The following is a 26,739-nucleotide window of genomic DNA, read 5'->3' as shown; positions in this document are numbered from 1 at the left end:
TTCATCTAAAATAATAAAGAAATTATCTTGTTATGCAGAGCTTTTGTGGTCAATGATTTGTCGAAAATGTGGCATTCAAATCTGTGTTAAAACATAAACCATACAGAAATAATCTGTTGAATTCAATATTTTCTCGGTTGGTATCTTCAAAATGGTGTCTCGTCTGTGGAAAATACTTCCCCGTATTGTAATCCCACCCATTATGATAAGTTAATAAGATGCTGCAACGTGAAAATGAAGAGTTCCCCATCACTAACGGAGTCATGCAGTTCTAAGAATCTTCCTCTTCCTTTTAGCATGATGCTTCTCTCTGTTTTTAAAGACCCATGCATTCAGATCACATACAGTGTACAGGGTACCTTCAAATACTCAACGCCGAAGGCAACGAAGAGAGTAACTATATCTCTTGTTAGAGACTCTGTCCGGGACAACCAAGCACAATAAGTATCGATAAGACTAAAGCGCTATTTCAACCTGCAAAGGGCTAAACAAGGCCTAAACACCAACAATGCCTGAAACAAATATCAACGGGTTTTTAACAATGTCGACTCCTTCACCAATCTTGCTAACAGTCTTGACAAGGAGATATCCAACCGCACCTCAAAGGTGACCAAAATACATTGTGTCCGTATTACTGTGGCCATAATACCTTGTGCCCGTATTACTGTGACCATAATACCTTGTGCCCGTATTACTGTGACCATAATACCTTGTGCCCGTATTACTGTGACCATATTTCCCATGACAAAATAATCGTGCACCCTCTAAGGCAAGTGATTTATATGGCAAACTACACAAACAGGTATGGAGCGAGTATGAAGTGTGTGGTATACAGTAGTCTTGACTGCATTGCTGTACGGATACGATTCATGGTGTGTTTATCGCAGGCAGGCGTATCACGTTGCTCGACCACCAGCGCTGCATATGTCGTATCTTAAACAACAAAATATGGTATCACAGAGTCTCTTACGTGAAAATGTTCCTGCAAGCCCAGTATATATGCATTGGTAACACAGCCGCAGCTGAGATGGTCTGAACACTCATGCGTATACAAGACAGCAGGCTACCAAAGCAGCTTTTCTATGGTGAACTGAAGGGGGCCTCGACCAAAAGGACTATCAAAACTTTGCTACAAAATCCCGTAAGAAATGCGACGGATATGAAACAATGGGAATTCCTGGCCCGAAAAATTGGAGGCAAGCAACTTGCAATTTATCATTTTCTTAAATAGTATCAATCCTAGAGTTTAAATCAGTGATAATTAATGCTACAGGATTCCTTGTAGTCAATTGTCATTTCTACCTTTGAAACAAAATATGGCTTCTAGAAACCGAAATAAGAAACGTGACTAAGATAGAATCTTTGTTATTTTTTTCACATTGCTCTGTAGAGGTTAAGAGAAAGTTACAGTATATATCAGATCGATTTGTTTTTGAAGACATTGGATGCCAACAGAATTACTTAGAATTGATTTATCTAGGTATTTTAAACATCAAAGATGTCATGCATCAATTCTATAAAATATTAGTTACGTAGTTACGGTCATAAGGATGAGGAAACATAACACAAGACAGCTTCCGTTTATCTATTTTCATTCATACCCGACATCGACAGCGATATTTAAACCTGAACATTTTTACAGATTTGGTTTTAAGAACGTTGGTTGGTCTATTATATTTTATTTTACTCGGTACATATTCTTTCTAATACAGATGCCATTCAACCGTTCAATCAGCTCTAACGATGTAACATAAGCTTTCTTATGCTTAAAACCATAGTCATGTTTCCCAATGCTGATTACTTTTCTACTTCCAGCAGATCAAAGGTCAATGACAGCTTAAACAATTATCACTAATAAAGTCATCAATACAGTGGAAGTGAAGTTTATTAGGAGTCAATAATAACATAGTGCCTTTCTGTTTGACAAGTGTTAAGAAGAGGAAATAGAAAATAAAGTAGACTTGTAGTCAACCACTGTAAGGAGTATATAAGTAAAGTGAACAAAAATGATCGATTTGCACAGAAATTACTCTTCTCTAATTGTTATTTTGAGAATTTGGTGTTCAAACTTATTAAGTTTGTTTTGAATGAAAAGAAAGCCAAATAAACCTTCGCTATTCGTAGTCAAAAGATTAAAACTATCGGAAAGCTACATTCGATAAAACAACTTACAACAAGAAATGGACGTGTGAATTGGGCAGAATATTGTCAGTGATCTTAAATTCTCGAAACAGTTCTTTTAAGTACAAGGTCTTCGACCGATCAAAAATTTAAATTCGAAAAAAATACGCATCCAATCATCTTCATGCACAATATCTTCTCTTGTTTTGGGAGTAAATTTTTGGATAGCGATATATCTAAACTGATCATAGCTAAAGCTAATGGGTTAACAGAATCATGAACGCTTTCAACAAAACCAAAGCTTTCGGGGTTAATGTAAATTTTACCAAGTAAACTTGATAAATATAAGATTAACAGCCGGAAGACGTATCGATATTTTAAGTTTTATTCTAGACAGAGGAATCGCTTAAATTCTAAAACATCAACGTTAGACGACCTCTCTAATTGTCTTGTTTGCTTTAGCATTAAGCTATTTGTGACGACCGAGCTGTTGATGTTACAGTACCTACTTTCTTATTGACATAAAAGTTTCAAGGACAAAGTTGAAGTTCCAAAATGCTGTCATAAAGGACATGGCAATAACTTTGGTGATAAATTTTGAAATATCAAGAATACTATGACCTATCCTGGTTTGTTTCTGGATGCTGAGATAGATCATAAAATTTAATAGTCGGTCGTGGTTTCCTCTGAAATGTTTTGACAGTACTTAGATACCTTTGTATATTTCCGTGTGACAATATAACATAGTTGCCACTAATCTATAAAGTACAACCATAATAAGACATTTTCATCATTAACTTAATGCAGCCCTGGCCATGTATTCTCAAAACGATCCTAGTGCTAGGATGTCCTAAGATCTTATCTTCTAACATTGATTCTAGGACATCATAGCCCTAAGTTCGTTTCGAGAATACCAGGCCTGGTCTTTTTATAACCTCTATGGATGGTGGATTATAATAAGACCAATATGAATCATAGAGGATTGATAAAGAATATATAATGGTTATCAAGTTTAACATGGAACAATGACACGATATCCTCTGTGTATGATTAGAATCAGTGGAATATTAGTATAATATACAATATAACCCTCTTGTGGTTGTAGATAATATAATACTTATTGTTTGTACAGAAGAAGGATTTGTAAAATAATTATTCACCACTACTAAATGCATATTATGCTAACATAAACAAACCACCTTTGGGTCCAAGTAGATCTGTTAGATGTGTTCTGTAATTCTTTCAATTTTTCAATTTTTCAGTGCTGTTGCACGTCATCGTTGTTCATGTTTGTTGACTGCTACCAATTATCGGATCAGCTTAATAACCTTTCGCAAAATGGAAGTCGAATTCTATTGGACTATTAAGGACAGACGCTGTGGCTAAATTTTCAGGTCGACTTACAATCTATTTCACAGTCGACATGAATGATAATCTCTTTTAGAGGAATTGTCTACAAGCAACTGCATAAACAGCATGGTCGCAAAGTCGACGACAGGAATGTAAATGCGAACAACTCGTGTTTATTTGAATTCTTCAGTCATCGGCGAGTCCAGGTCGACGAAATCGAGCGATTCCTCAGATTACCCTAGTTGAGTTCAAAATCCAGTTTTTCCTACATTCTGTCAGTCGCATGGTATTTGATCGATTGAACATTTTATTAGGCCTATATGTTCTTGTTTAAAATTGGAATAGAAAATTCAATTGATAATTGAAGTGACAATCTGATCGAATAAGTGTTTGATTTCTGACACTGAAAGATAAAAAAATGTGAATTCAATTATCATTATTAAATATAAACATAAAATGTTTGATAACATTTATTTACATTAATTTGATTTGTTTACATTATAATTTGTAGTCTGCTATTCCGTATCCAGTTGCATGCAACTCTGATAGTTATATCTGGTTTCAGAGAAAAACACAACATTCCAATGTATAGAAGTGGAAGGTAAAGGGTTAGTATATTGCAAAATTATTGCATGTAAATTGTTGTGTTGAGGCATATCTTTGCCAATTTCAATCTTAAAACAGAATAAAGTAATCGATAAGACCATATTATGACATACTTTTCTGATCCCAATTGAACTCCAGAGCTATTGAATTTTAGGCCGACATGGGGCCACAGATTAAATGGACATCTCTCTCCTACATGATGGTTGTCATTTGCATGATATAAAAATAAGTTGATACATCTATGAATATTTGATTCCAAACAGAAAAAACTTGTCCTTCCAGTATGGATTGTTTCTAGTATTAAACGTGTTATGTTCACCTTCAAACCTGTTAGTTTTCTTTGTTGGATTCATTGTTAAATGTCATCATCATACAGAACAATCAGCTCCAGTCAGCTAATTCCGTTTACTTTTTTTTTTTAAAGAACAATGAATTTAATTGTTTGATAGAATTTGCCATTTAGATATTGAAAACTCTTTTTTTTAAAACAAGATTAACATAGAAACCTGGTTCAAAAGGAATAAAAAGTAGACTTATTAATTTTTTTTGCACGATTGAAGCCTGGAAATGCGAATTTCTGGGTACCTCCTGTAGAAAATTTTATAAAATTTGACGCCCTGAAACGCGATTTTCGGACATTTCTGGCAAATTTAAGAATTATTTGTATTTGTGGAACCACCACAATACAATTTTGAGAATTAGACGCCTGGAGATGCAAATTATTGATATTTCCCAGCGAATTTAAGGTTCAAGATTATTTGTATTGGTTCTGTGGTATGTCGCTTAGACAATTTTGAGAATTAGACGCCGGAAACGCGATTTCCTGACATTTGCCGACGAAATTAATGTTCAAGATTATTTGTCTTCTAACAAAGACTCCCTTTGAATCAGTAAAACGAATTAATGTATTTAAAAAATAACAATTGACATTTCTTTTAAAGAGGGGGGGGGGGGGAAGTCTGTGGGGGCAAGATTGTATTTATCGGGGAGCTACGGGATATATAAGATGGCCCATAATATCAGCAATTATAAGATTCTGCGCAATTTCTACTAGGTATATGGTTGGGTTCGTAATAGTTATATAATAGTCATATTATGGAGCTCCCAACAGAACTTTTAGGCTTAGGTTAACCTATTGAAATTCCGATGGTAAATAACAATACAATTGAATGATAAATATATGACAGTATCACCTACCTATATTCTGGTCACAATTGATGTCCTGCAAGCATAATAACAATAAAATAAAACCAGCTGGACATATTCCAAACATTTTATTCCAAATTTTTATTTTAACTTTCCCTCCTCTGTAATGAAACAAGAGTTAAGGACTATTACCATAGCGTGATCGTCTCGCTTATTAAACATTAGTCGTATTCTCTATGGTATAAATAAACGTCACGTGTAGTCTGAGATCAATATTCCTGCAAGTCTAGAGTTGAGATGGCAGTAAGAGAATTCATACTGAATATTCGCTTCATATTATTCAATTTCTGAGTGATATGTTACAGAGAACTATAATAATGTACAATAATTATATTATCTCAAAAGCGGTTGTTATTATCGGTTTTTAATACGGTGAATATATCATGCAATTTTGTTAGTTTCAAATAGTAAAAGGCATCTTTTCTTTCAAAGACGTAGATAGGTCGCAATACCGGTACTGGAAAAGTCAAACGCAGAAAACTTCCAGATCTCAAGTAGCCCAGGCTATGTAGCTCGTTGTTTCAAACAGTTGGAAACTTTCGCTGAAGAAGTGGCATATGTTTAGCCTTACTTTCAGATAATTGTACCAATTTGAAGATGATACCTATCGATTTTCGTGATGATTTTGCAATTTTTCACAGAGTCTCAGCGTTACACTCAATCTAGGAACTGTGATTACACGGACCCGTGGTATCTAACACATTGGCAAGCACGTGTGTTGGACAGGGTGCCAAATATATTCGTTCACATTATATTGTAAAACACAAAAATGTTTTTACAAAATTTTTTTTTAATTTAAATCAAGTATGTGTACATTCATTTTTTGATTTAAAACGCCCGCCATTGTAATGGCAGCGAAGTCATCCGGGCGGTTGACAAGAGCTATCAATAAATGAAATATTTCGAGGGTAACATTCTCAAACTGCACAAGCATTAATCAAAGACTTTTGAACGTTTTCAAGAACAAGGGCAATAACTCATATTAAATATTTTTCGATTTGTCAGATTTTGAATAGGGTACATGCTTGGGTGATTACGAACAACACTTTCACGCCAAGTTTCGTTAACATCCTTCTAGAAACCAGCTCTCTATCAGTTTCATCAAAATCAGTTGAAAATTAAAAGAGCTACAGCATGTTCACCTTAAATATTACTACTGGGATGGATAGTTGGAAAGTGAACTAATGCTGTCTTCTGCGGAGTTTACCATACATAACATTTGTTGAACAGATGGACAATGGTACAGAACAAGGAGGTTTAATAGACGGACAATACTCATACAGCCACAAATTATCTGGTCCGAGTCCGCACCCGGTCCGGACCGAGTACGAAGCGGCAGTGTAAACAAATTCAGAGGGCGCCGTGCTAGTTTCAAGTAGGACCGGGCCAAGTATGGCACGGCTAAATATCAGTGCAGTGTAAACCAACCAATAGAGATATGTGGACCTATTAAAGTTATAAATAATATCAAAAACAATCTCATAAATACTTATATTGTTTAATGTAACAAAAACATCCATCAGATGAATATTAAACAAAATAAATCAATGACAATTCATAAGTTTGAGTATAAATTAAAACAAACAAGGTGGAATGGTAAATGGTAGTAGGTGGTAACACACATTAACAAAATATAAAGTCATAAATAATAAATTTGTATTTAACCTCATTTTAAACCCCTTGTACAGATTACTCTTCTTATACTCATGTATATGAATTCTGATCTTGTTAGCATTTTTCATCAGGTGCTTGTTTTAAAAAAACATTTAATAATTACAATAAATGAAAATTTCCATGAATTTTATCTTTAACATTTAGTTTGACAGATGCTTCTGGACAGCCATTTACAATTTTCAGTCAAACTAAAGAAATTTAAGTATTTTATTTAAAATTGAAGTATAAAGAAAATTGAACCACAAATGAAATCAACAATTCATATTAATGAATCCAAAACAGAACAAAATCATACATATATGATACATGACTAAACATATGAGAACCAAGTCTAACAATTCAATACATAGAATTAAGTAATTAACTTAATTTAACAAAATTCACCTTATTTAGCAATTGGCCAAAAACAAATAAATTATTTTAAACACAATAAACATTCCAGCTTTAGCTGATCAAGAAAATGAAAGAGCTTAAAATAAACTTTACAAAACATAAAAGTCAACTTCATACCGGTATATACAATTTTTATAATATACAAAGCACACTTACGGTAGTTTCATCAACATTAAAGATATTCAGACACTGCATGATAATTTAATAAAAAAAATACATTCTCCTGGCAATCTCTAATATTCACAAGCATACATCATTTAATTTCATTAGAAGATTTGGATGACATTTAGAAGCGAGGAGCACATGTATAATACAAGACAATAATTATGGGATAAAACACACTTCTTTAATACATGGGTACATAATGTTTCAACACGAGTTACACGTGTCACATGAAACGTTATATTCCCACATATCAAAGAAGTGTGTTTTATCCCAAATAATTTCAGTTCAATTAAAGTCAGTCACGCATTCAGGATAATTTACATTTTAGTCTGAAGAATCAGGAGTTTTATACACAGCTGAAAATAAGCTCTGATCATCCAAACTTTAAAGGACAATATATGGAAACATGCACTGGTGTAAACATATATATCATCTACAAACTGTTACTTCTATCTAGTTACAAGCATACAGTCACTACAGCTACCTGCTACATAGCCACTATACAACCATATTATAATAATAGTATATAAAAACCTGAGATGATACTGATAAAGAACATATTTATTGTATGGTGATATAATAATGAGAGAGTTACAGAGAAATCCTTCAAAAAACAAATATCCAATAAATAAAAAAAATTCAAAAATAAATAAGTAAAGCTGTAAGAAAATACACTTTTCCCTTTAAAGCCAAATTAGTAAGATTTAGGGGTACGAGCAAAACATTCTATTTACCAAATCTTGACCGAAGTAAGGCAAAATTGGGAGCAATAATTGTATAGTATGAATGAGAATTACTATCAGGTGTTTCGAAAAGAGTCAGCACGACACCTGCCACTTCTATGTAGGTCAAAATCATGAGATACAACCAGTTCAATAAAATTTTTTAAAATTAAAAAGGAACGATACTTTTAGGATGATAAAATTAGGAGCCTAAAATAGACAACCACATAGAGAGATAAGTGCCAGGTTTTCAAATTTTTTTAACAAACACAAAAAAGTAATAATTAGTTTGTCCTTGCTCCTTCATTACGATCGTTTTTCTATTGATTGTTTAACAACTTGTATAACTTTGAAGGGGTCTATATTTACATTTACAGCCTGAAAAAAATATCAAACAACTTTATTACAAAGTTTAGTATAAGATAGGAACAATTATAGTTAACCTTGTAATTAATTATAGTTAATCAGTCATGTATTTGTAATATGTAGAGAAGGCTTACAATACTAATATAGAGACAAAAAGATATATACTCATTTCACAGCATTTGTTACATGTGCACAAAGTTAGATATAATACTGTAAATACTCACAGAAAATAATTCTAAAGAACTTATATCACTTCTAATTTCAGCAACAGCACCTCTTGTTACAATACGAGCAAATGCTGGGAGGGATGATGAACCATCCTATAGAAACAAGGTTAAATTGTTAAAAATTTGAAGTCAAAAGATGATATGATATTACATAAATTCCTTTAGAATAGTTTAGTGAATGAAACTGTAGCATGTTTCTAAAGAAAAGCAAAAAAAAAGTATTATTTACCAGGGGTGGTAGACCAATTCCCATAGAGGTTGCTAATTTTTCTAAATCATCAATATAAGCTATAATATATTAGACATATTACTATTAGTGTTGTTATTTTACTGTTAGAATAACATTGTATATTTCAGGTCATTACAAGTATTCATCCCCAAAACAAGGCTTATAATTTTCAAAAACAGACAGTCTATAATGTTTGTAGTAAAGTAAGTAGTAAATGATATCATATATGCCCTGTATTAGTCTGAAAATCAACTAGTCTAGATTTAAATTCAAATTTGCTATTATATTTTATTGATACAATTTGATTTGACATAGTCATTTTAGAAGTAAGTCAAGTCACCAAGCCTGTGAACATTTTATAACATATGATAAGCTTTGGTAAGGTTATCATGAATATTTGTTAAATTACAACCAATCTTAGAATACAATACTTACCTCTCATTACAAAATATATCATCTTATAAAAAGCTAGAGTAGGTTTTCTGGCTATAATAATAACTTCATGATCTTTCTTAGGAGTCTGAAAACAGTGGGAAAATGTTTTACTTATCAATTTAGATACATTACAGTCAAAACAGAAAAACGACAATAGAGTATAAGATAATTGTTTTCTTTTACTGCATCAATTTAAAGGCAATAAAGGTATTGTACTACTGATATGGTACAACTACGTCAGATTTAAGAGGAATAGCATTTTGTATAATAGGCCATTCTCAATATCAATATGTCCTGTCTAAGTTTGAGAGACTCACAAGGTTAGCTAAGGCAACAGCATCTTTATGATGAACAACCAATCCCAAAGCTGAATGTACATTGATTAAATCAGTAAAATAATCAGATCCTGTTTTACGTTCATATTCTATTGCTGCTTGTTTTAATTTATCTGTTTCACCTACAAATTGAAGTACATGACATAAAAAAAATGAAAACTGATTGATATCTAATCTAAACACAATTGAAAACAGATTAAGTTAGCAAAACAAAAATACTATCAAAATCTGATCGATACACTTGCTGAATTTGATCAAACACATACCTATTTTATCAATACACAGGCTACCAAATTATCAAAACAAAGTCAAATCAAACAACTTATATTGAAATCAGATGAATTCTCAGCAACAGATTGCATCAAATGTAACTGTCATTTCAAGTTTTATAACCATAGAGTAATAGATAGAGTTTAGTCAAAGGTACTAACAAAGGTTATTTTAGTAATGTACATACCATGATATCTGGTTTTACCAAGTAAACCATGCATATGTGGATGAACTTGACTAGCTCCAGCTCGTGGTAAAATATCCCAGATAACCTCTGGACAATTAAAACTTGAATCATCTCTATGAGCTGCATCAAACCTGAAAGATATATCAATACATTGTAATTACACAAGCCTCAGTGATGGAAGTAAATGTTCCCTAACTTTGTGAAAACGATTTAAAAGATATATTCATAATAATAACACAATATTGTAAAATAATATGTAAAATTATCATTTAAAGAACTATGTAAGTATGTTATTGATTACTCTAATCATAAAATTTGGTTTTCATACAGTAAGCTCACCATTTTAAAGTTAAATTCATCATATCCATAAACTGTGTCAAATTCCAATTATGAGGATCATGAGTTTTAAGAGCAAACAATTCATGATATTTTCCTAGTTTAAAGGCATTAGAAGCAGAAAAAGAATATTTGGACTCTAGTCTACCAAATACATCAGCTGCAGTAAATCTGTAAAAAATAGAATAGTGAGATTTCAATTTAGGAAAATAAATATATCAAAAAACAATATGACCACAAATTCATTTCTATTGATACAGATCATGGTAATTCAGTAAAATTTGTCTTGTTTTGGTAACTTACATCATCATTGTCTATGATGCCATCAGATCACATTTTATGAGTTTATTCAAATAAGTGTAACCCATTAACAATATCTCTTGGTTTATAGTTGAGACAACTGAATGCAATTTTTAAGTGAAATGTAAAAAACACACTTACTCTTTATAGTTACAGAAATCACAATTTTTAGCTGTTTCTTCTACTAACCTTTTTACACTGGAAAATAAAATTAATGGAGTTTCACATCCTACTTTTCTGATTGGGCAATGACATGCATTGGTTATAATGTTCATCAAAAAATTCTTTTTGTTGGATGTTGAATGTTGATAAGTAATGATCTACATTTTGTTCCATCACTTTAGTAAATACATAAATAATACACTTAAAATTTTGTGATGCATTGTTGATAGCATGAAGCTCGTATAGATTTGTTGAACACTTGTTAATGGTCTCCTAATGTTTTTGATTATCACATATATCAAATTGATAATTAACTGTAACATACTATGTTTTCTCAGGTTCTGTGGGTTTTGATATGGGTCTTTTTTCTCGTAATGGATTAAATATTGTATTTTCTTTAGTCCATTCATTAACTACTTGAGTTACTTCCTGTTTGTAAACCTCTTTAAATAATTCTTCATTATTTTTCAGCCACTTTCGAACTTTAACTTGAAATGATTCTGGTAGGACAAGTGGTGCTGGTGTTTTTTCAATAAAATATATTGTAGAGAACTTCTGGTACAATTGCCTGTAAAAATAATATATAGAGAAACACTTTACAGAAAACATTTCACAAAGATAACATAAGAAGTTATAAGGATCCTGTCTCTCAGATAGAACAAAGGACATGGTGTTTTGAATATTTGATCAATTCGTTTTTTTTAAATATACAGAGATATCAAGGGTCAAAGCTTACATCTTGCTTCTTGTTTAATGCTTTAAAATATTAGTTTTTGAAATGTATTTAAGATGAGCTTGAGTGATGGTGCCAGTATGCTAAATCTTATCTTTCTCTTGTCAAGAACAATTGTTGGAACTGTATTGTCTAACTTACACACAAGAAGAATCTGTAGATAGCTTCCATTGATCTTGTATCACAGCTAAATTCTTAATTCTAAACTCTACCCTGTCTTTTAAACATCTTTGTTGGGTCCAATCCTTAAAGAAATTATTACTGACCTTAAGTCCATTGTAAAACTAGAATGTAACCAAAAAAATCAACTTCAAACTCAAATTTGATAATCATTTTTATCATTATACCTTGTTAGTTCAATGATAATGTGCCTGAAAAAAAATTGGTCAGGTGCAAGATTGTTTTTAGTAATGTTGAAATCATAGTGTTTATATCATAGTGGTATACAAACCTGAGTATATTCATTTGTTGCTGATAAAGACATCCATTTTAATTCACTTTCATGGTGAAATGAAAAAATGGAAGATTTTTTAAATAACACTATCAATATCAATACAAACAAAACACCACCAACTACAGCTACTTTCTTATTCAACTGCATGATTATCATGTTTTTAAAAATAAATTCTGTCTGAAATGAAAAAAAATAGTTTTTTCACAGCAATTACAAATAAACTTACAACTTAACATTACCATTGCCAAACCAAATCCTTTTTCAATAAATGGATAGAACCATCAACCATGGATCAAGTTTTGTATGAGGCAGTCAACTTTAACGATCAGTTACATACAAAGCGGTTAAATGTACTCAAATATTCACAAGTGATGTGCATACTGGTACAGCAACTGTCAGTCAGACCCTCTACTATGTTTTATGGAAGGTGGAATGGTTTTTTTTATTCTTCATTGTTATTTGCTACTTAATTCTTAATTTGTAAGCTAAAATTCAAAACATTTGTTATAGAAAATTGCCATTTGTGTAGGACAATCAAATTTTGTACCTAAAGCACCTTATGTTGTTTCAATGAATTTTAGCAATAAATTACTCTTAATTTTCACTTATCTTATTTTGTCAGTCACTATATATTTTTTAAATCAATGTTCTTTGAAGGAATTGTCATTAGTTATAATGACTTGATAGTAAAGATAAAGATACTGAGAAATGATAATTATGGCAATGGGCATCCATACAACGTGTTTATCTAGACTTAATTATAGATCATATATTGTACATGAAATTGAAAATTGTCAACATGTTTTTCAGCCGTTGTCGAGTTGGTTACTCATGAAATATCTGTCAAGGTGAGGGATCCATAAAGAAAATCAAAACGAAATAATTTTAATTATTATATAGAATATCTGAAGAAACATCTAAGACATAAAAAAAAAAATTACGTTTTTCAATTTTGACAGTTGAATCCTTATAATACAGTGGTGTAACCTATTTTCGTGGATTTAAGGATTCAACACCGAATTTCGTCAAAGTTTTTTATGTCTTAGATGTTTCCTCAGATATTCTACAAAATAATTAAAATTGGTTTGTTTCGATTTCTTTGATTCTTCACTTTGACCCATATTTCATGAGCAACCAACTCGGCAACGGCGGCAGAATGCGTCACCTATTTTTGTGTACAATGTTTGATCTATAAATAAGTCGAGAAAAACACGTTGTATGGTTACCCAATGGTATAATTAACTTCTCTTAGTATTTATCTTTAACTAGTTACAATTCCTTCAAAGAACTACGATTTTAAAAAAAATAGTGACTGACAAAATAAGATACGTAGCGTGATTTATTGCTAAAAGTCACTGAAACAACATAAGAATATGGTCCACTTTGTGTTCCATAGAAATTTTCTGCTGACACGGAATCCGCTAATTGATCACGTGACTTCAGTCTTTGGACTACATTCTAGCAGACGAATCTTGGAATTTCGATTACCGCTTGGGATTATAAGGAAATTCGGCTGATAAAAAATGGTGACGTTTGCTAAAAACTGAAATCCGCCATTTTGTATTTGTCAAAGTATATATTAATAATTTTACCTTGCTTGAAACGACTGGATTCATTCTACTAGCTGACATTGTACAGAAAACCTATGTTTATCAAAACAAGCAAATGCGGAGGTCACACGAGGTCGCACATGCAAATTATTAATCCTTTCCGGAAATGCACGAAAAATAGGTTAGCACGAAATTAGGTTACTTGACTGTATATGCATGGATATAGGAGATTACTGTACAGTCGAGTAACCTAATTTCGTGGAAACCTATTATTCGTGGATTTCCGGAAAGGATTAATAATTTACATGAGCGACCTTGCACGACCTCCGCATTAGTTTGTTTTAATAAACATGGATTTTCTCTACAATATCAGCTAGTAGAATGAATCCAGTAGTTGCAAACAAGGTAAAATGTATTAATGTATACTTTGACAAATACAAAATGGCGAATTTCAGTTATTACCAAACATCACCATTTTTTATTGGCCGAATTTCCTTATAATCCCTAGCCATAATCGGAATTCCGAGTGTCGTCTGCTAGAATGTAGTCCAACGAATGAAGTCACGTGATCAACTAGCGGATTCCGTGTCAGCAGAAAATTTCTATGGAACACAAAGTGGACCATATTCTTATGTTGTTTCAGTGACTTTTAGCAATAAATCACGCTACGTATCTTATTTTGTCAGTCACTATTTTTTTTTTAAATTGTGGTTCTTTGAATAAATTGTCACTAGTTATTATGAATTGATATTAAAGATAAATAAGTAGAGAAGTTAAAAATACCTTATATCCACGAAAATAGGTTACACCACTGTACATCTCTGACATGTTTCACCTCCATAGCTCTACGGAAATTGGAGGAGGGCGAAACAGTCGGAAACAAGTAAGTCGGAAGTAAGGGTGTGCTAGATTGCAGAGCTCGAATTTTGATTCGTTTTTGAGAGCTTACCATTTGTTTATAGTAGCCACCTTTTTTACTGATCGCTCCGTATCATAACAAACAACCATGAATTGTTTTTCCGGAAGTTGCATATGCTTAACAAACACAGACGAGATTTTTCCGGAAGTGGATAAATTAATTTGGTACTATATGCACATTTTCTAAACTTTGCCTTGTAGTTGTAACACTAAGAGCTATTCATCTTATTTGATAATTCGTAAGGAACAGGAAATTGCAATTTGAAATACTGTAGCCTTTGTTGAACAGGTATCTATTACTGTAACACATCAGAATCCCTGCCGATATTTATACTATTATCGAATTATTAAACAAGTTAGACTGCCAAAGGGAAACAACTCCAATTGATGCCGATCGTCCAGTCTCTTTAGTGGCATTCCGCGGGTGAGAGAGTAGGCATGCCTTTATTCACTTTAAATGATAACCGAACAAGAAAGTAACAACCCTTTAATATCCCTTGTTGACAGCATTTTCTATAAAGATAGGGTAAAAGTACTATCCAACCACTCTGGGTACGGAATAGAAATTTGGCAAACATTTTATTATCTTTTGTTTGAAGTTGAAATGAAAGATCTCCAAGAACTCAAGAAATAAGAAATCTTCACAATGTCACCCTATAAAGGACGAATTTCGTACGTTTATCCATGAACCTTCTCGCTCAACTGTCATGCAGACTCTTGCTTTCACTTGAAGTACAATCTGAAATATTGTCTGAGCAAAGTAAAAAGTTTTTTGAATTTTTTCCATTATTTCTTTCCATAGAATTGGAATAGCAACCTCAAAATGGTGTTATATTGTTAGTCTTAGAATGTCTTTGCGTTGATATAATATAATACAGTGTTGTAACCTATTTTTGTGGATATAAGGATTGAACACCGAATTTCGTCAAAGTTAAAAAAACAAAAAAAAAATTTTGTGTCTTAGATGTTTCCTCAGATATTCTACAAAATAATTAAAATTGGTTTATTTCGATTTTCTTTATGAATCCTTCACTTTGACCCATATTTCATGAGCAACCAACTCGGCAACGGCGGCAGAATGCGTCACCTATTTTCGTGTACAATGTTTGATCTATAAATAAGTCTAGAAAAACACGTTGTATGGATACCAGGTGGTATAATTAACTTCTCTTAGTATTTATCTTTAATATCAATTCATTATAACTAGTGACAATTCCTTCAAAGAACCACGATTTAAAAAAAAAAATAGTGACTGACAAAATAAGATACGTAGCGTGATTTATTGCTAAAAGTCACTGAAACAACAAAAGAATATGATCCACTTTGTGTTCCATAGAAATTTTGTGCTGACACGGAATCCGCTAGTTGATCACATGACTTCAGTCGTTGGACTACCGGTACATTCTAGCAGACGACACTTGGAATTCCGATTACCGCTTGGGATTATAAGGAAATTCGGCTGATAAAAAATGGTGACGTTTGCTAAAAACTGAAATCCGCCATTTTGTATTTGTCAAAGTATACATTAATACATTTTACCTTGCTTGAAACTACTGGATTCATTCTACTAGCTGATATTGTACAGAAAACCCATGTTTATCAAAACAAACTAATGCAGAGGTCGCGTAAGGTCGCTCATGTAAATTATTAATCCTTTCCGGAATTCCACGAATAATAGGTTTCCACGAAATTAGGTGATGTATTTATATGCCCACATGGAAATGCAATCACCCCTGTCTGTCTGTCAACATTTTTTGCGAGCACAATGGAGACTATAGTTTTTATCTGAATTAAATGATATTTGGTGTGATCATAATATTGATGAGATCATGGACAAGTTTATATATCATGATTTTTTGATGAAAGGTTTTTAAGTTATTTCCCTTGACTTAAAAATATGTGTCAAAGTTTGTTTGTGAACACAATAGAGACAACAGTTTTCTTCTGATTTTTATGAAATTTGGGGTGATCATAAACATTGATGAGATCTTGGACAAGTTCAAATTTGAAATTTTTTCGATGAAAGGTTTCTAAGTTATTTTCCTGCACACTTAGTCAAACCACATCAAAATTTATTTGTGAACACAATAGAGACTAAAGTTTTCATTCGATTTAAATGGAATTGAATGTAATTATATATATTGATGAGATCTTGAACAAGTTCTTATTTGAAGATTTTTCGATGAAAAGTCAAAAACTTGGGCTGAAAATGTGCCTCTGTAAAAACAAATTTTGAAGACATTATGTGTGGTTCTGTTTATATTTTTATCAATACAAAGACATTTTAAGACTAACAGTACTATTTTGAGGCTGACATTCTAATTCTCATAAAAATAATAGAAAAAATTCAAATTTTTTTTTACAAAGACAATATCAATTTTGCTGTTATGTCAGCAGCAAAATGTCATTGATGAAAGTCTTAGACTGAGCATGCACTTGAGAGTTTTATAGCACAGCTAATTATCATATTTTGTTTAACAATAAGTTATCAATTATCTACCTTGATCAAAGCTGGATTTTGTCTTAATTCCGAGTTGCAGTCATAAAGTTAAAAAATAAAGACTACAGCCTGACTAAAGGAGTCCAAATATGTCATGTGATGAGGACTTCCTACTTTAACATAGTTGTTGATGAAATAATGTTTGTTTAGGTTTAGAAACCAGAATAGTAAAAGGAATGTAGGAATATTTTGACCTACCTAAAATGATTAAAATCAGTTTTATGCCTTTAAGAAACAATCCCATTATTTGGTTTATCGGTTGTCAAGGGGATGTATCGAAGGCTAATGGAAATGACCCCAAACTATTCAAAGAAGAAATAAATTGTAAATTGTGGGAATTACACGAAGTAACTTACAGTTCCGAATGTTTTTATACCATACTAGAGTATTGCTGTAAAACTGACAAATCACCAAACCTTATTATTGGTCAACTAGTCTAGCCCCAGTGTTTAAACTATTGAATATTTTTTAGGTTTAGTGACAGATGAATCATCACAAATAAAGATGTCTACCAAATTAAAACAAAAACACCTGTTGGTGTTTAAACAGAATCTACAAGATAAAGTGAAAGAATTAAAACAATTAACCGGAGTTGTTGATCATTATTTATCTGATGTCCAACAGGTATTGTGTAATTGCGAATATAATGAACACCCTCTCTACTTACCCTACTGTATTTCAGGAAAAAATCTGTCGCTTTAAATTCATATCCTGTCCTAGTCCGAAACATCTGCCTTTATTCCATCCTCTGATGGATATTTTGACAGTTGTCAGCTGGAGTAGAGTCAAAAACACAAAACACTGTTGAATATATCTTGGTTTTTCAGATCTGAGGTATCTAAATAGGTATAAACCTTGCACCTGCGAAACTTCCTCATTTAACATGGCCTATTATTTCTGTCTCTACACCAGCCGAATAGCTATCAATTGCTGGTATAGAGACAGATGTTTCAGTCAAATCGTGTCTAAGGAAAAAGTCAAAGTTAAAGTTAAGTCGCAAAATCGTACATTAGTATATTAGATTCTCTCTATTGAATGTAATGTCGTTGTAACTGCCTTATTGTGGCTTGCTTGTGTTATAATCTGAATTCAGAGTTAAAAGATAAAACTAAAACTACTGGTTGAAAAAAGTATCTTTGATTGACTTGATGTGTTTTGGGGATTATGAGTAAGCTTACTGCAAAATTTGTTTACATCATTTCACTTCAAATACTATCACAATCTTTGTTTCATCTCTTAAAGTTTTGTATAAAGAGATCAATATGTAAACTTAATATATTTCCCTTCAGGCATGTAAAACAGCAGAAGAACTTACTCAGTCAGATGAAATCAGAAAAATCAAGAAAAACTATCAAAAAACTATGCATTTATTAGATCAGCATTATTATAACTGTACCTTATTAACAGCTACCATAGAAGAATTTAATGGTAGGTCAATCATTTTTACCTCACCAAAATGAATGAAATCATTCACTTATTCATGCTATTTCTTATATCATATCTCTTTGACCTAAAAGGGTTCAAATCTGGAATGGAAAATGTGTTTTTTTGTAGTGGTATAGGTCAATGAATGATGCCACAGTAAGTGCTTTTGAAAGTTTATCATGCCTCTCTCACTAAACAGCATACAAATTATGATTCTGTACAAACTGTCCTGTGGTGTCATGTGACAGGCCTAATTTGATCATATAGATGGTGTGTCTCCATTTAACAGAAAATTTTGTAAAAATGTCATTGTAGAAAACTCTGACAGTTCAGCTGAAAATTCACCATTGCCTTCTGTTGCTGATGTTACTACCTGTGATGAAAGTGATATGGATAAATCTATACTAGATAGACAAACCATTTCGACTGTACATGTTGGGATGATTAGAGTTACTGAGTTAACAAAACCTACAGAAAAACCAGAAGAATTGCCCTCAAGTAGAGAACAATTACCATTCTCTAATCAATCCATGGTACATGACAACATTTCTCATGTCAATCAGTTAGATAAATCATTAAACTGTGATACTTCATCTCAAATAGAGACAATTCCATGTCAGAATGTTTTATCTCTGATTAGGAATGTTAAGGTTCCAACAAATGATAGCATTTTATCTGACAATTACTCTTCAAAAAACCAGTCTCTTTGTGATCCTATTCAAAAGCGTGTTCAGACATTTTCAACTATTCTGGAAGAGAAACAAATTCTGTGGGTTGATGCTGAACCATCAGTGTGTAAGGACAAAGTGAAATTAGATCTGAATTCAATAAATGAACGCTATGGAGATACTTATACAGTTCTATCTTGTGGTGAAGATGCTTTAGATTTTGATAATGTTCCTTGTTCAAGTCCAATTAAATTACGTGATACGCAAAGTAAATCTACCATAACAACCTCATCAACAGAACCTCAGAATTCTAAGATTGTTCCACCAGAGATCCGTACAGTGCCTTTATTGCAACCAATCAAACCTCAGGACTCAAATCTTTCACCTACAGTATTTGAAGAAATTCATCGTGACATAACTCATCCACCATTTTTAACACAGTCTGCAGAGGGTGAAGAGCTCTATTTATCCAACCCTGATTTAGCAGACATTCCATCATCAAATCAGACAGACGTTGAACAAAATAATACTATAACCACTTCAACATATCAGAACATTACCACTGAAAGTCAAAGTATGCAATTAAATTCAGCAATTTTACCAAATCAAAACTTGAGTAATACTAATCCATTCATACCACACATCTCTAATAGAGACAGTCATTCAGATATAGGTTCTGTATCAAGTCACATGACTGGTGATGGAGAAGACAATCCAATGAATTATGGATATCTTTACATGAATCCTGGAATGATGCCTCCAATTCCCTATCTTCCTGCTGCATACATATCTACCCCTTATACATCTAGTGTAGAAGGTGGGTGTCTGTCTGTTGATCAGAAATTAAGTAATGACCAGAATACTACTGTTATGAAGGAACATTCACCAGAATCTAGCAGTATTTTACAGACTGGTTCATCACAGTTTTCAGATGTGACAGATTCAGAGAGGAAATCTGCTAAATCTAATGATGAAAAAAATGTGTCTCCTCAACTTGAGACATCCTCAGAAACAAATGAATCCAAATCTAGTACCACTCAACTTAGTTCAACTACCAAAAGATTTTCAAAGCCTGGAACAAGACCCAAAAGAAATACTCCTGGCAGTAAGAAGTCTGCAAGAGCCAAATTAGCATCTAAAATAAATGCTTGTCTTGAAAATTCTCGTCAGAAATTAGGCATTGATGTAAGAAAAGGTATTGGGCTAGATTCAGATCAAGATTCAGTTAAAACAGACCCAAGAACAACCACAACTGGTAGTGAGCAGTTGAACACATCATTAGAAAAGTTAATCACTGAAGAACTATCTGATGGGTTAATATATTCAAGTGCTGCCAGTGATTGTGATGTTAAAGCAAGTACCACCAAGGTCCAGCTTGATACTTCAATTAGTGCTATGGATACAGAGTATTTACTTGGACCTGAGATACAATATTTCCAGCTAATAGAAAACAAAACATGTCATGTTATGGTTTGTGAATTGAATTCCCCATGGTCATTTTACATTCATCCATATAGTAAAGCACTTGATGGGCTCAAGACTCAAATTCAGTAAGTTAATGTGATTCTATTTTTTCTAACAGTCTAATTCAGAACATTTATATAGTTATTGATAATCTTTTAAAGAAATACTTGATATTATGCTAGCCTGTGACTATCTATCCTGAAACATCTGCCTTTATTCAACAAATCACCACGAAACAGGACCTATTTTTTCTGTCTACACCAGCCCACAAATTTAAAGTAGCCATAAGAGGCTGTAAAAGAGGTAGATGTTTGGGTCTAGTATTATCATAAATGGATTTTACACACTGAGTGAGAATGAGCAAAATTATGACAACTTGTTAACAAGATGTTTCATAGTCAACATACAGATGTGTTTACACTTCAGGGAATATATATCAAGATATAAAAGTGAGAAGAAACTTATTGTTATAAAAAATATGATATGTTTAGCTAAATTTAGAGTTGATTGTAACTATTATAGAGCTAGAATCAGAGATTTTAAAGGCAAGTTTAATTAAAGTTACATTTTCATTCTTTTTTTTATATTCAGTAACAACAGTAAACCAATGTTTGAAAGCAGGTTTAATTAGATGTAAACCTTTAAAATTGACAACTAACGGTACCTTCATTTTCATATTGATAAAGATATATTTTTAAGTGTAAATGATAAATATTTTTGATATCTTACCATGGTATTTTTTACATAATTTTTCTTAGAGTTACAGTACAACTCTTTAATTCCCATATCTTATTGAACCTAAGATTTTAATCATTAATTTTAGAAAATAAGATTTCTGTACAATTTATTGATTATGGAAATAAGGAAGAGGTCATGATCTCTGACCTACAACCTTTGACAGAAGATTTAGCTAAATTACCTGCTCAAGCTGTTCTATGTGCTTTATCAGGGGTAAGTTATAATATATATTGTCTACTTTTAGAAATGAATATTGTGTTCAGTGGTCATTTCAATATATTGGTCAATCATTGGTGTAAATTTTATTGTATACAATTATTGATCTGTCTAATATGTTTGAAGTGCTATAGCTGATCAAAGATATTTTTACACAGCTGGGACATAAATTGTTTTCTTACACTCTTGCACTGAAATATGTATATATAAACTCTTTGTATATAAATGTATGTATATGAAAATTTCAATAAAGCAGTTTCTCTGGAAGTCATTGGAGTTTACTAACCATGCGTTATGGGTAGAAATCATATATGTTATAATCCAACAAGTGATATAAACATTACTTTTCTAGCCAGGAAGTGCATTAATATCCATCCTGGCCATAGGCAGTATTGATGCTTTTATTGGGTGAAGAAATAGAGTTGATTCCCTTTGACTGATTATTAAAGTTTTGAGTCTTATATGATGCATAAAGAATTCTGTGGATATTGTTTTATAAAGATATTCTTGGAAAAGTTGACTTTGAACAGAAAGATATTGCAATGTCCTACTTCTGTTTCGACAAATTAGTGACTTAAAACTGTAGGTTTTTTTGTCATGCAGACTGTATTTGAACAGTTTTCAAGCTATTTTTATAACATTTGGCATAATTAGTATTCAGTAATATAGAATTCCTGGATTGGATGATATTATGTTTTAAGATCAGTAACAATCTTTAAATCAATTTCTTTTCAGTTGGCACCAGTTGATCCTGGTAGAACATCATGGACAGAAGATGAGATCAATTCCATGACACTGAATGTTCAGAATCAAATGTTACTGTGTAAACCAGTATATTGTAGTAAATCATCTCATTTTCCTAATTTAGTAGATGTATCATTATTGATGTACCCCAATACACCAAATACACCGTGGAATGCCCCTTTTGGTAATATCAACCTCAGTGCAGTTATGATAAAACAGAGAATGGGCCGTTTTGTTCCCATCTCTGAACAATTAAGCTCACTGAGAATCATGTTTAAAGACTATCTACTACCATCTGATGAAACTGATCATGAGAAAACATTAGTTAATCAGAGGAGTGAGAGTTTAGATGAAAAACAGTCAACTGAAAGTGGGTTTGCATCTTCTGCATCTCCCATTTTCAATGTTTCATGTCAGAATTTGACTCCAGTGGAGAAGGAAGCCATATCTGAATCCTCAATCAAGGATTTGTCCAAAACTGTGACATCAACTTCTGATAAATCTAACATCAAATCTCAGGATGTCACTCAAAAAGTAGATAATTTGAACCACAATCCTCTAGAAAAATGTGATAACTATTTAGATCAACAAAAGAAGTCCACAAACAGCAAGATTGAATGTAGATCTCAACCAACTAGTTCAATTATGACAGATATGAAAAATACTAATGTTAACACTGCTACAAATCAAACTGAATTACAGAATACAGACATTGTTTCATCAACTTACGTTGGACAAAAAGAGAATGATCCGAATGTTCGTTTTAATGTTCTCATGGCTCATATCAATACTCCAGGAGATTTTTATGTTCATAAAGTTTCCATAGAAAATGGTAAAAATATGGACAAACTGATGAAGGACATTAATCAGAAATTCTTCGCTTATACAAAGAAACGTTTGGAACAATTAAGTCGTGATTTTTTACCCAGAGTCAATGATTACTGTTGTGCAAAATTTAAAGATGGCAACTATTATAGGGGAAAAGTAGTGGAGTTGATCAACAAATCAGACATTAAATCTAAACAGAAGAAACATGATGTAGTGGTATTCTACATTGATTTTGGTGATAAAGAAACAGTTCCTTTAAGTCAAGTTTACCCTCTACCTAAAGAGTTTACCATACTACCTCCACTTGCTCTATGGTGTTGTTTATCAGATATTAAACCTCAAAAAGATCAGGTTGCTTGGCCTACTGTATCAACTGTTGTGTTAAAAGAACTATGTATTGACAATGGTAATTCTGATAAGATGTTGTCTGTTACTGTGGCTAGCGAAAACATCCCACCAACAGGAAGGTGAGTTTTAATGACAAATTTAATTAATTTAAATTAATAAGGGCTTATAATGGTCTCATCTGATTGTCTTTTTATATGCTCATATGGAAATGTGGACGTATATTGCTGTCGCCCCTGTTCGTTGGTCTGTTGGTCTCTTGGTCCCTCAACATTTTATGTGAACACAATAGAGACTACAGTTTTTATCTGATTTGAATGAAACATGATGTAATAATGTATATTGATGAGATCTTGGTCAAATTCAAATTTGACGAGTTTTTGATAAACAGTTTTGGGGTTATTGCCCTTGATGCTTCAAAATTTGTTTGTGACAACAATAGGGAGTTTTTAACACAAGAATTGGGGGGGGGGGGGGGTATATTGCTGTCACCCTGTCTGTCGGGCTGTCCGTCTGTCCGTACAATTCTTGATTGATTTCTATGAAACTTTGTATGGTTGTTTTGAATCACCCAAGGATGAACCCTATTGAAAATCAAAAAAATCGAAATATATTTCTTATGAGTTATTGCCCTTGTTTTTAAAAAGCTCGTAAACACTCTAAATGTGCAATTCTTGACAAATTTTGATGAAACTTTGTAATAGTATTCAGTATCGTCTCAAAAGGTTCAAAAGAAGTGTATGTCTGAATGTTTAATATTTCTTACTGGTACTTGTAACTGCCAAATATTTTTATTTAAAATCAAAGCTGCCAGTGGGCGTATATTACATTGCCTTGCAAGCTATCTTAATGAAATTTGGTGTGATCATTTATATTGATGAGATCTTGGACAAGTTTGAACTTGATGATTTTGTGGAATTACTCAGCATAAATAACTGTCAGTAAATATATATATCATTGAATTCAAACTGATAAAATTTCTATAATATGAGAAAATTCAGACTTTAGTCACTGAAGACTGTTTTATCATTTCTGACAGCTGCTAGTGGCTGTATGTTACCTTGCCTGGCAAGCTATCTTTTTGCAATCTCAGCAATTTCTTATGCAACCTTATATGTAAAAAGAAGCAAAGTGGGAAGGGGTGAAATGGAGAAGGGGCAAACAGGAATGGGTGAATTGGGAAGAGGCTAATTTGGAAGGAGAGTTATGGGAAGACGCGATATTTACCAATAATGTTTTGGAAAGTCATTTGGAATAAAACTTCATTTTGGATCCTGGCAGGTTTCGACAAGCACAAGCAAGCACTGTTTGTCTTTCATATTTTGCAGTGAACAGACAATACCACTACCAGTCTATCTTGTAGACATAAATCATAAAGAAGAAATATGCTTTAATCTAGAATTAATCAGACTAGATTGTGCTCAACTTAATACTAAACCTACTACATCACCATCATCTCATAAAGGTTTGTTGTTTTTTTTTCTTTAATTTTCTCATTTTGAGAGTCTGAATTTGTATCAGTTGTTAAAATACTCTTGACATTTAATAATGATTGAGCTGAAATATGTGTAGACATTACTATTTATACGAAGTTCAATAGAGATGGATTTGAATTTCAGAGGTTTTCCCAATGTATCGGAGATTATACAAACATGGTCGAAGGTGAGAAAAATTTTGAAAAATGTCATTATATATTTCAGATGAAGTTGTTCCTGGTAATTGGAATCCCATGGCAGAAGATTTTCGTTCTATAAGAAATAGTTACAAGATCAATATAGATGATCCTAGTGTGGCTTCTATAGGTTATAGTAAGTTATCTTTATTTTATCATTTGTTGAATTCTTTCTTTAGCCAATTAACTGAATATAATTTGTGGTGAAATATTACAGGATTATAACAAGTGTAATATATGATTTTTGGGAAACAGACCATAAATATATGATGTCTCTTTCAAAAGAGTGATAAACTGTGTATCTAAACTTTTACATAGAGAAATTACTAGTGGTCTGAAGTATAAAAGTAAATACAATGATTTAAATCATAAATAATAGATATACGTAATGAGTGCTTGGTTATAATAGCTTCAGGTTATCTATATATTGACCAGAATTGATTTACAATAAACTGAGATAATGGATTTATATCATTAAAATATATATGTATATCATATCAATTGTTATATCCTGCTGTGTCACCAATTATTTAGAATATCATATACAAATATAACAATATAATGGTGAGTTGCAGACCATGTTCAGATTGACTTGTTGCCTTTAACAGGATTAATTTCTACTTATTGAATTGATTTTTTGAAAGTTAAAACGTACATATAAAACGATAATATTGATGTGTCAAACGAATTAGTGTTTTTGTAGGGCATTCATTCATTCATTCATTCATTCATTTATTGATTCATTCATTCATTCATTCATTCATTCATTCATTCATTCATTCATTCATTTCCAATGCCATTCATTCATTCCTTTCCAATGCCATTCAATTACATTCAATTCCATTCAATTCATTCATAAACTTTGTTAAATAATGTGCTAACATCTACCGCACTGTGAAGTCTTTAATGCCCATTTGCTTCTATTGACTAGGCTCAATTGTGTTTTGGAATGAAGAGTCAACAAAATAAGTTTATACACTTCAAATTTCTACATTTAACAAAAGCACTATTGAACGCTTTATCAACAAAATAAAAATCTAAATACATTGATATACAGTCTTCAATTGTTAAATTGAAACTTATTTGTTTTAATAATGTATAAGTCCTGGCCAATATTTAATTAAATATTTCAGAATATTTTTGAAGAATTAATTTAAATGCTGAAATTCAGCTCATGGCTATATGTTACCATGGCAACCACTTCTTTTTTATTTAATATTAATATAGATTATCTTTAAATCAATATTTTACATCTATCTTGATTGATTTTATATTCTAATATTTCATGTCAGACTTTCTCTCATTAGTACAGAGGTGTTCAAATATATAAGAAATCATTAAGAACTTTCTTGTATTTTTAAATATGCTCACAGACTCAGTTTTTTAAACCAAATTTGATA

General features: G+C 32.1%; 2 protein-coding genes across 2 annotated transcripts; one reads left to right on the top strand and one right to left on the bottom strand.

Moving 5' to 3' along the window:
* Positions 1 to 8,089: 8,089 nt before the first annotated feature.
* On the bottom strand, positions 8,090 to 14,649 carry LOTGIDRAFT_234020 (hypothetical protein; the record flags this gene model as incomplete). Its single annotated transcript, XM_009061108.1, has 12 exons — positions 8,090 to 8,615; positions 8,828 to 8,923; positions 9,060 to 9,118; positions 9,495 to 9,579; positions 9,812 to 9,951; positions 10,287 to 10,417; positions 10,626 to 10,793; positions 11,064 to 11,120; positions 11,410 to 11,652; positions 11,959 to 12,062; positions 12,269 to 12,448; positions 14,605 to 14,649. The coding sequence occupies 12 exons, from the start codon at positions 14,647 to 14,649 to the stop codon at positions 8,544 to 8,546; spliced, it is 1,380 nt and encodes a 459-aa protein (XP_009059356.1). The 3' UTR covers positions 8,090 to 8,543.
* Positions 14,650 to 17,743: 3,094 nt separating this feature from the next.
* LOTGIDRAFT_164573 (hypothetical protein) lies at positions 17,744 to 25,564 on the top strand (the record flags this gene model as incomplete). Its single annotated transcript, XM_009061107.1, has 10 exons — positions 17,744 to 17,863; positions 18,529 to 18,667; positions 18,980 to 20,802; positions 20,979 to 21,099; positions 21,620 to 21,747; positions 22,486 to 23,789; positions 24,996 to 25,132; positions 25,240 to 25,329; positions 25,368 to 25,475; positions 25,557 to 25,564. The coding sequence occupies 10 exons, from the start codon at positions 17,744 to 17,746 to the stop codon at positions 25,562 to 25,564; spliced, it is 3,978 nt and encodes a 1,325-aa protein (XP_009059355.1).
* Between the last annotated feature and the right edge of the window lie 1,175 nt (positions 25,565 to 26,739).

The sequence above is a fragment of the Lottia gigantea genome (assembly GCF_000327385.1).
Source record: "Lottia gigantea unplaced genomic scaffold LOTGIsca_46, whole genome shotgun sequence".
Classification (NCBI taxonomy): Eukaryota; Metazoa; Mollusca; class Gastropoda; family Lottiidae; genus Lottia; species Lottia gigantea.
Note: the sequence above shows the minus strand (reverse complement) of the source record. Positions and strands in the feature narration are given on the sequence as shown.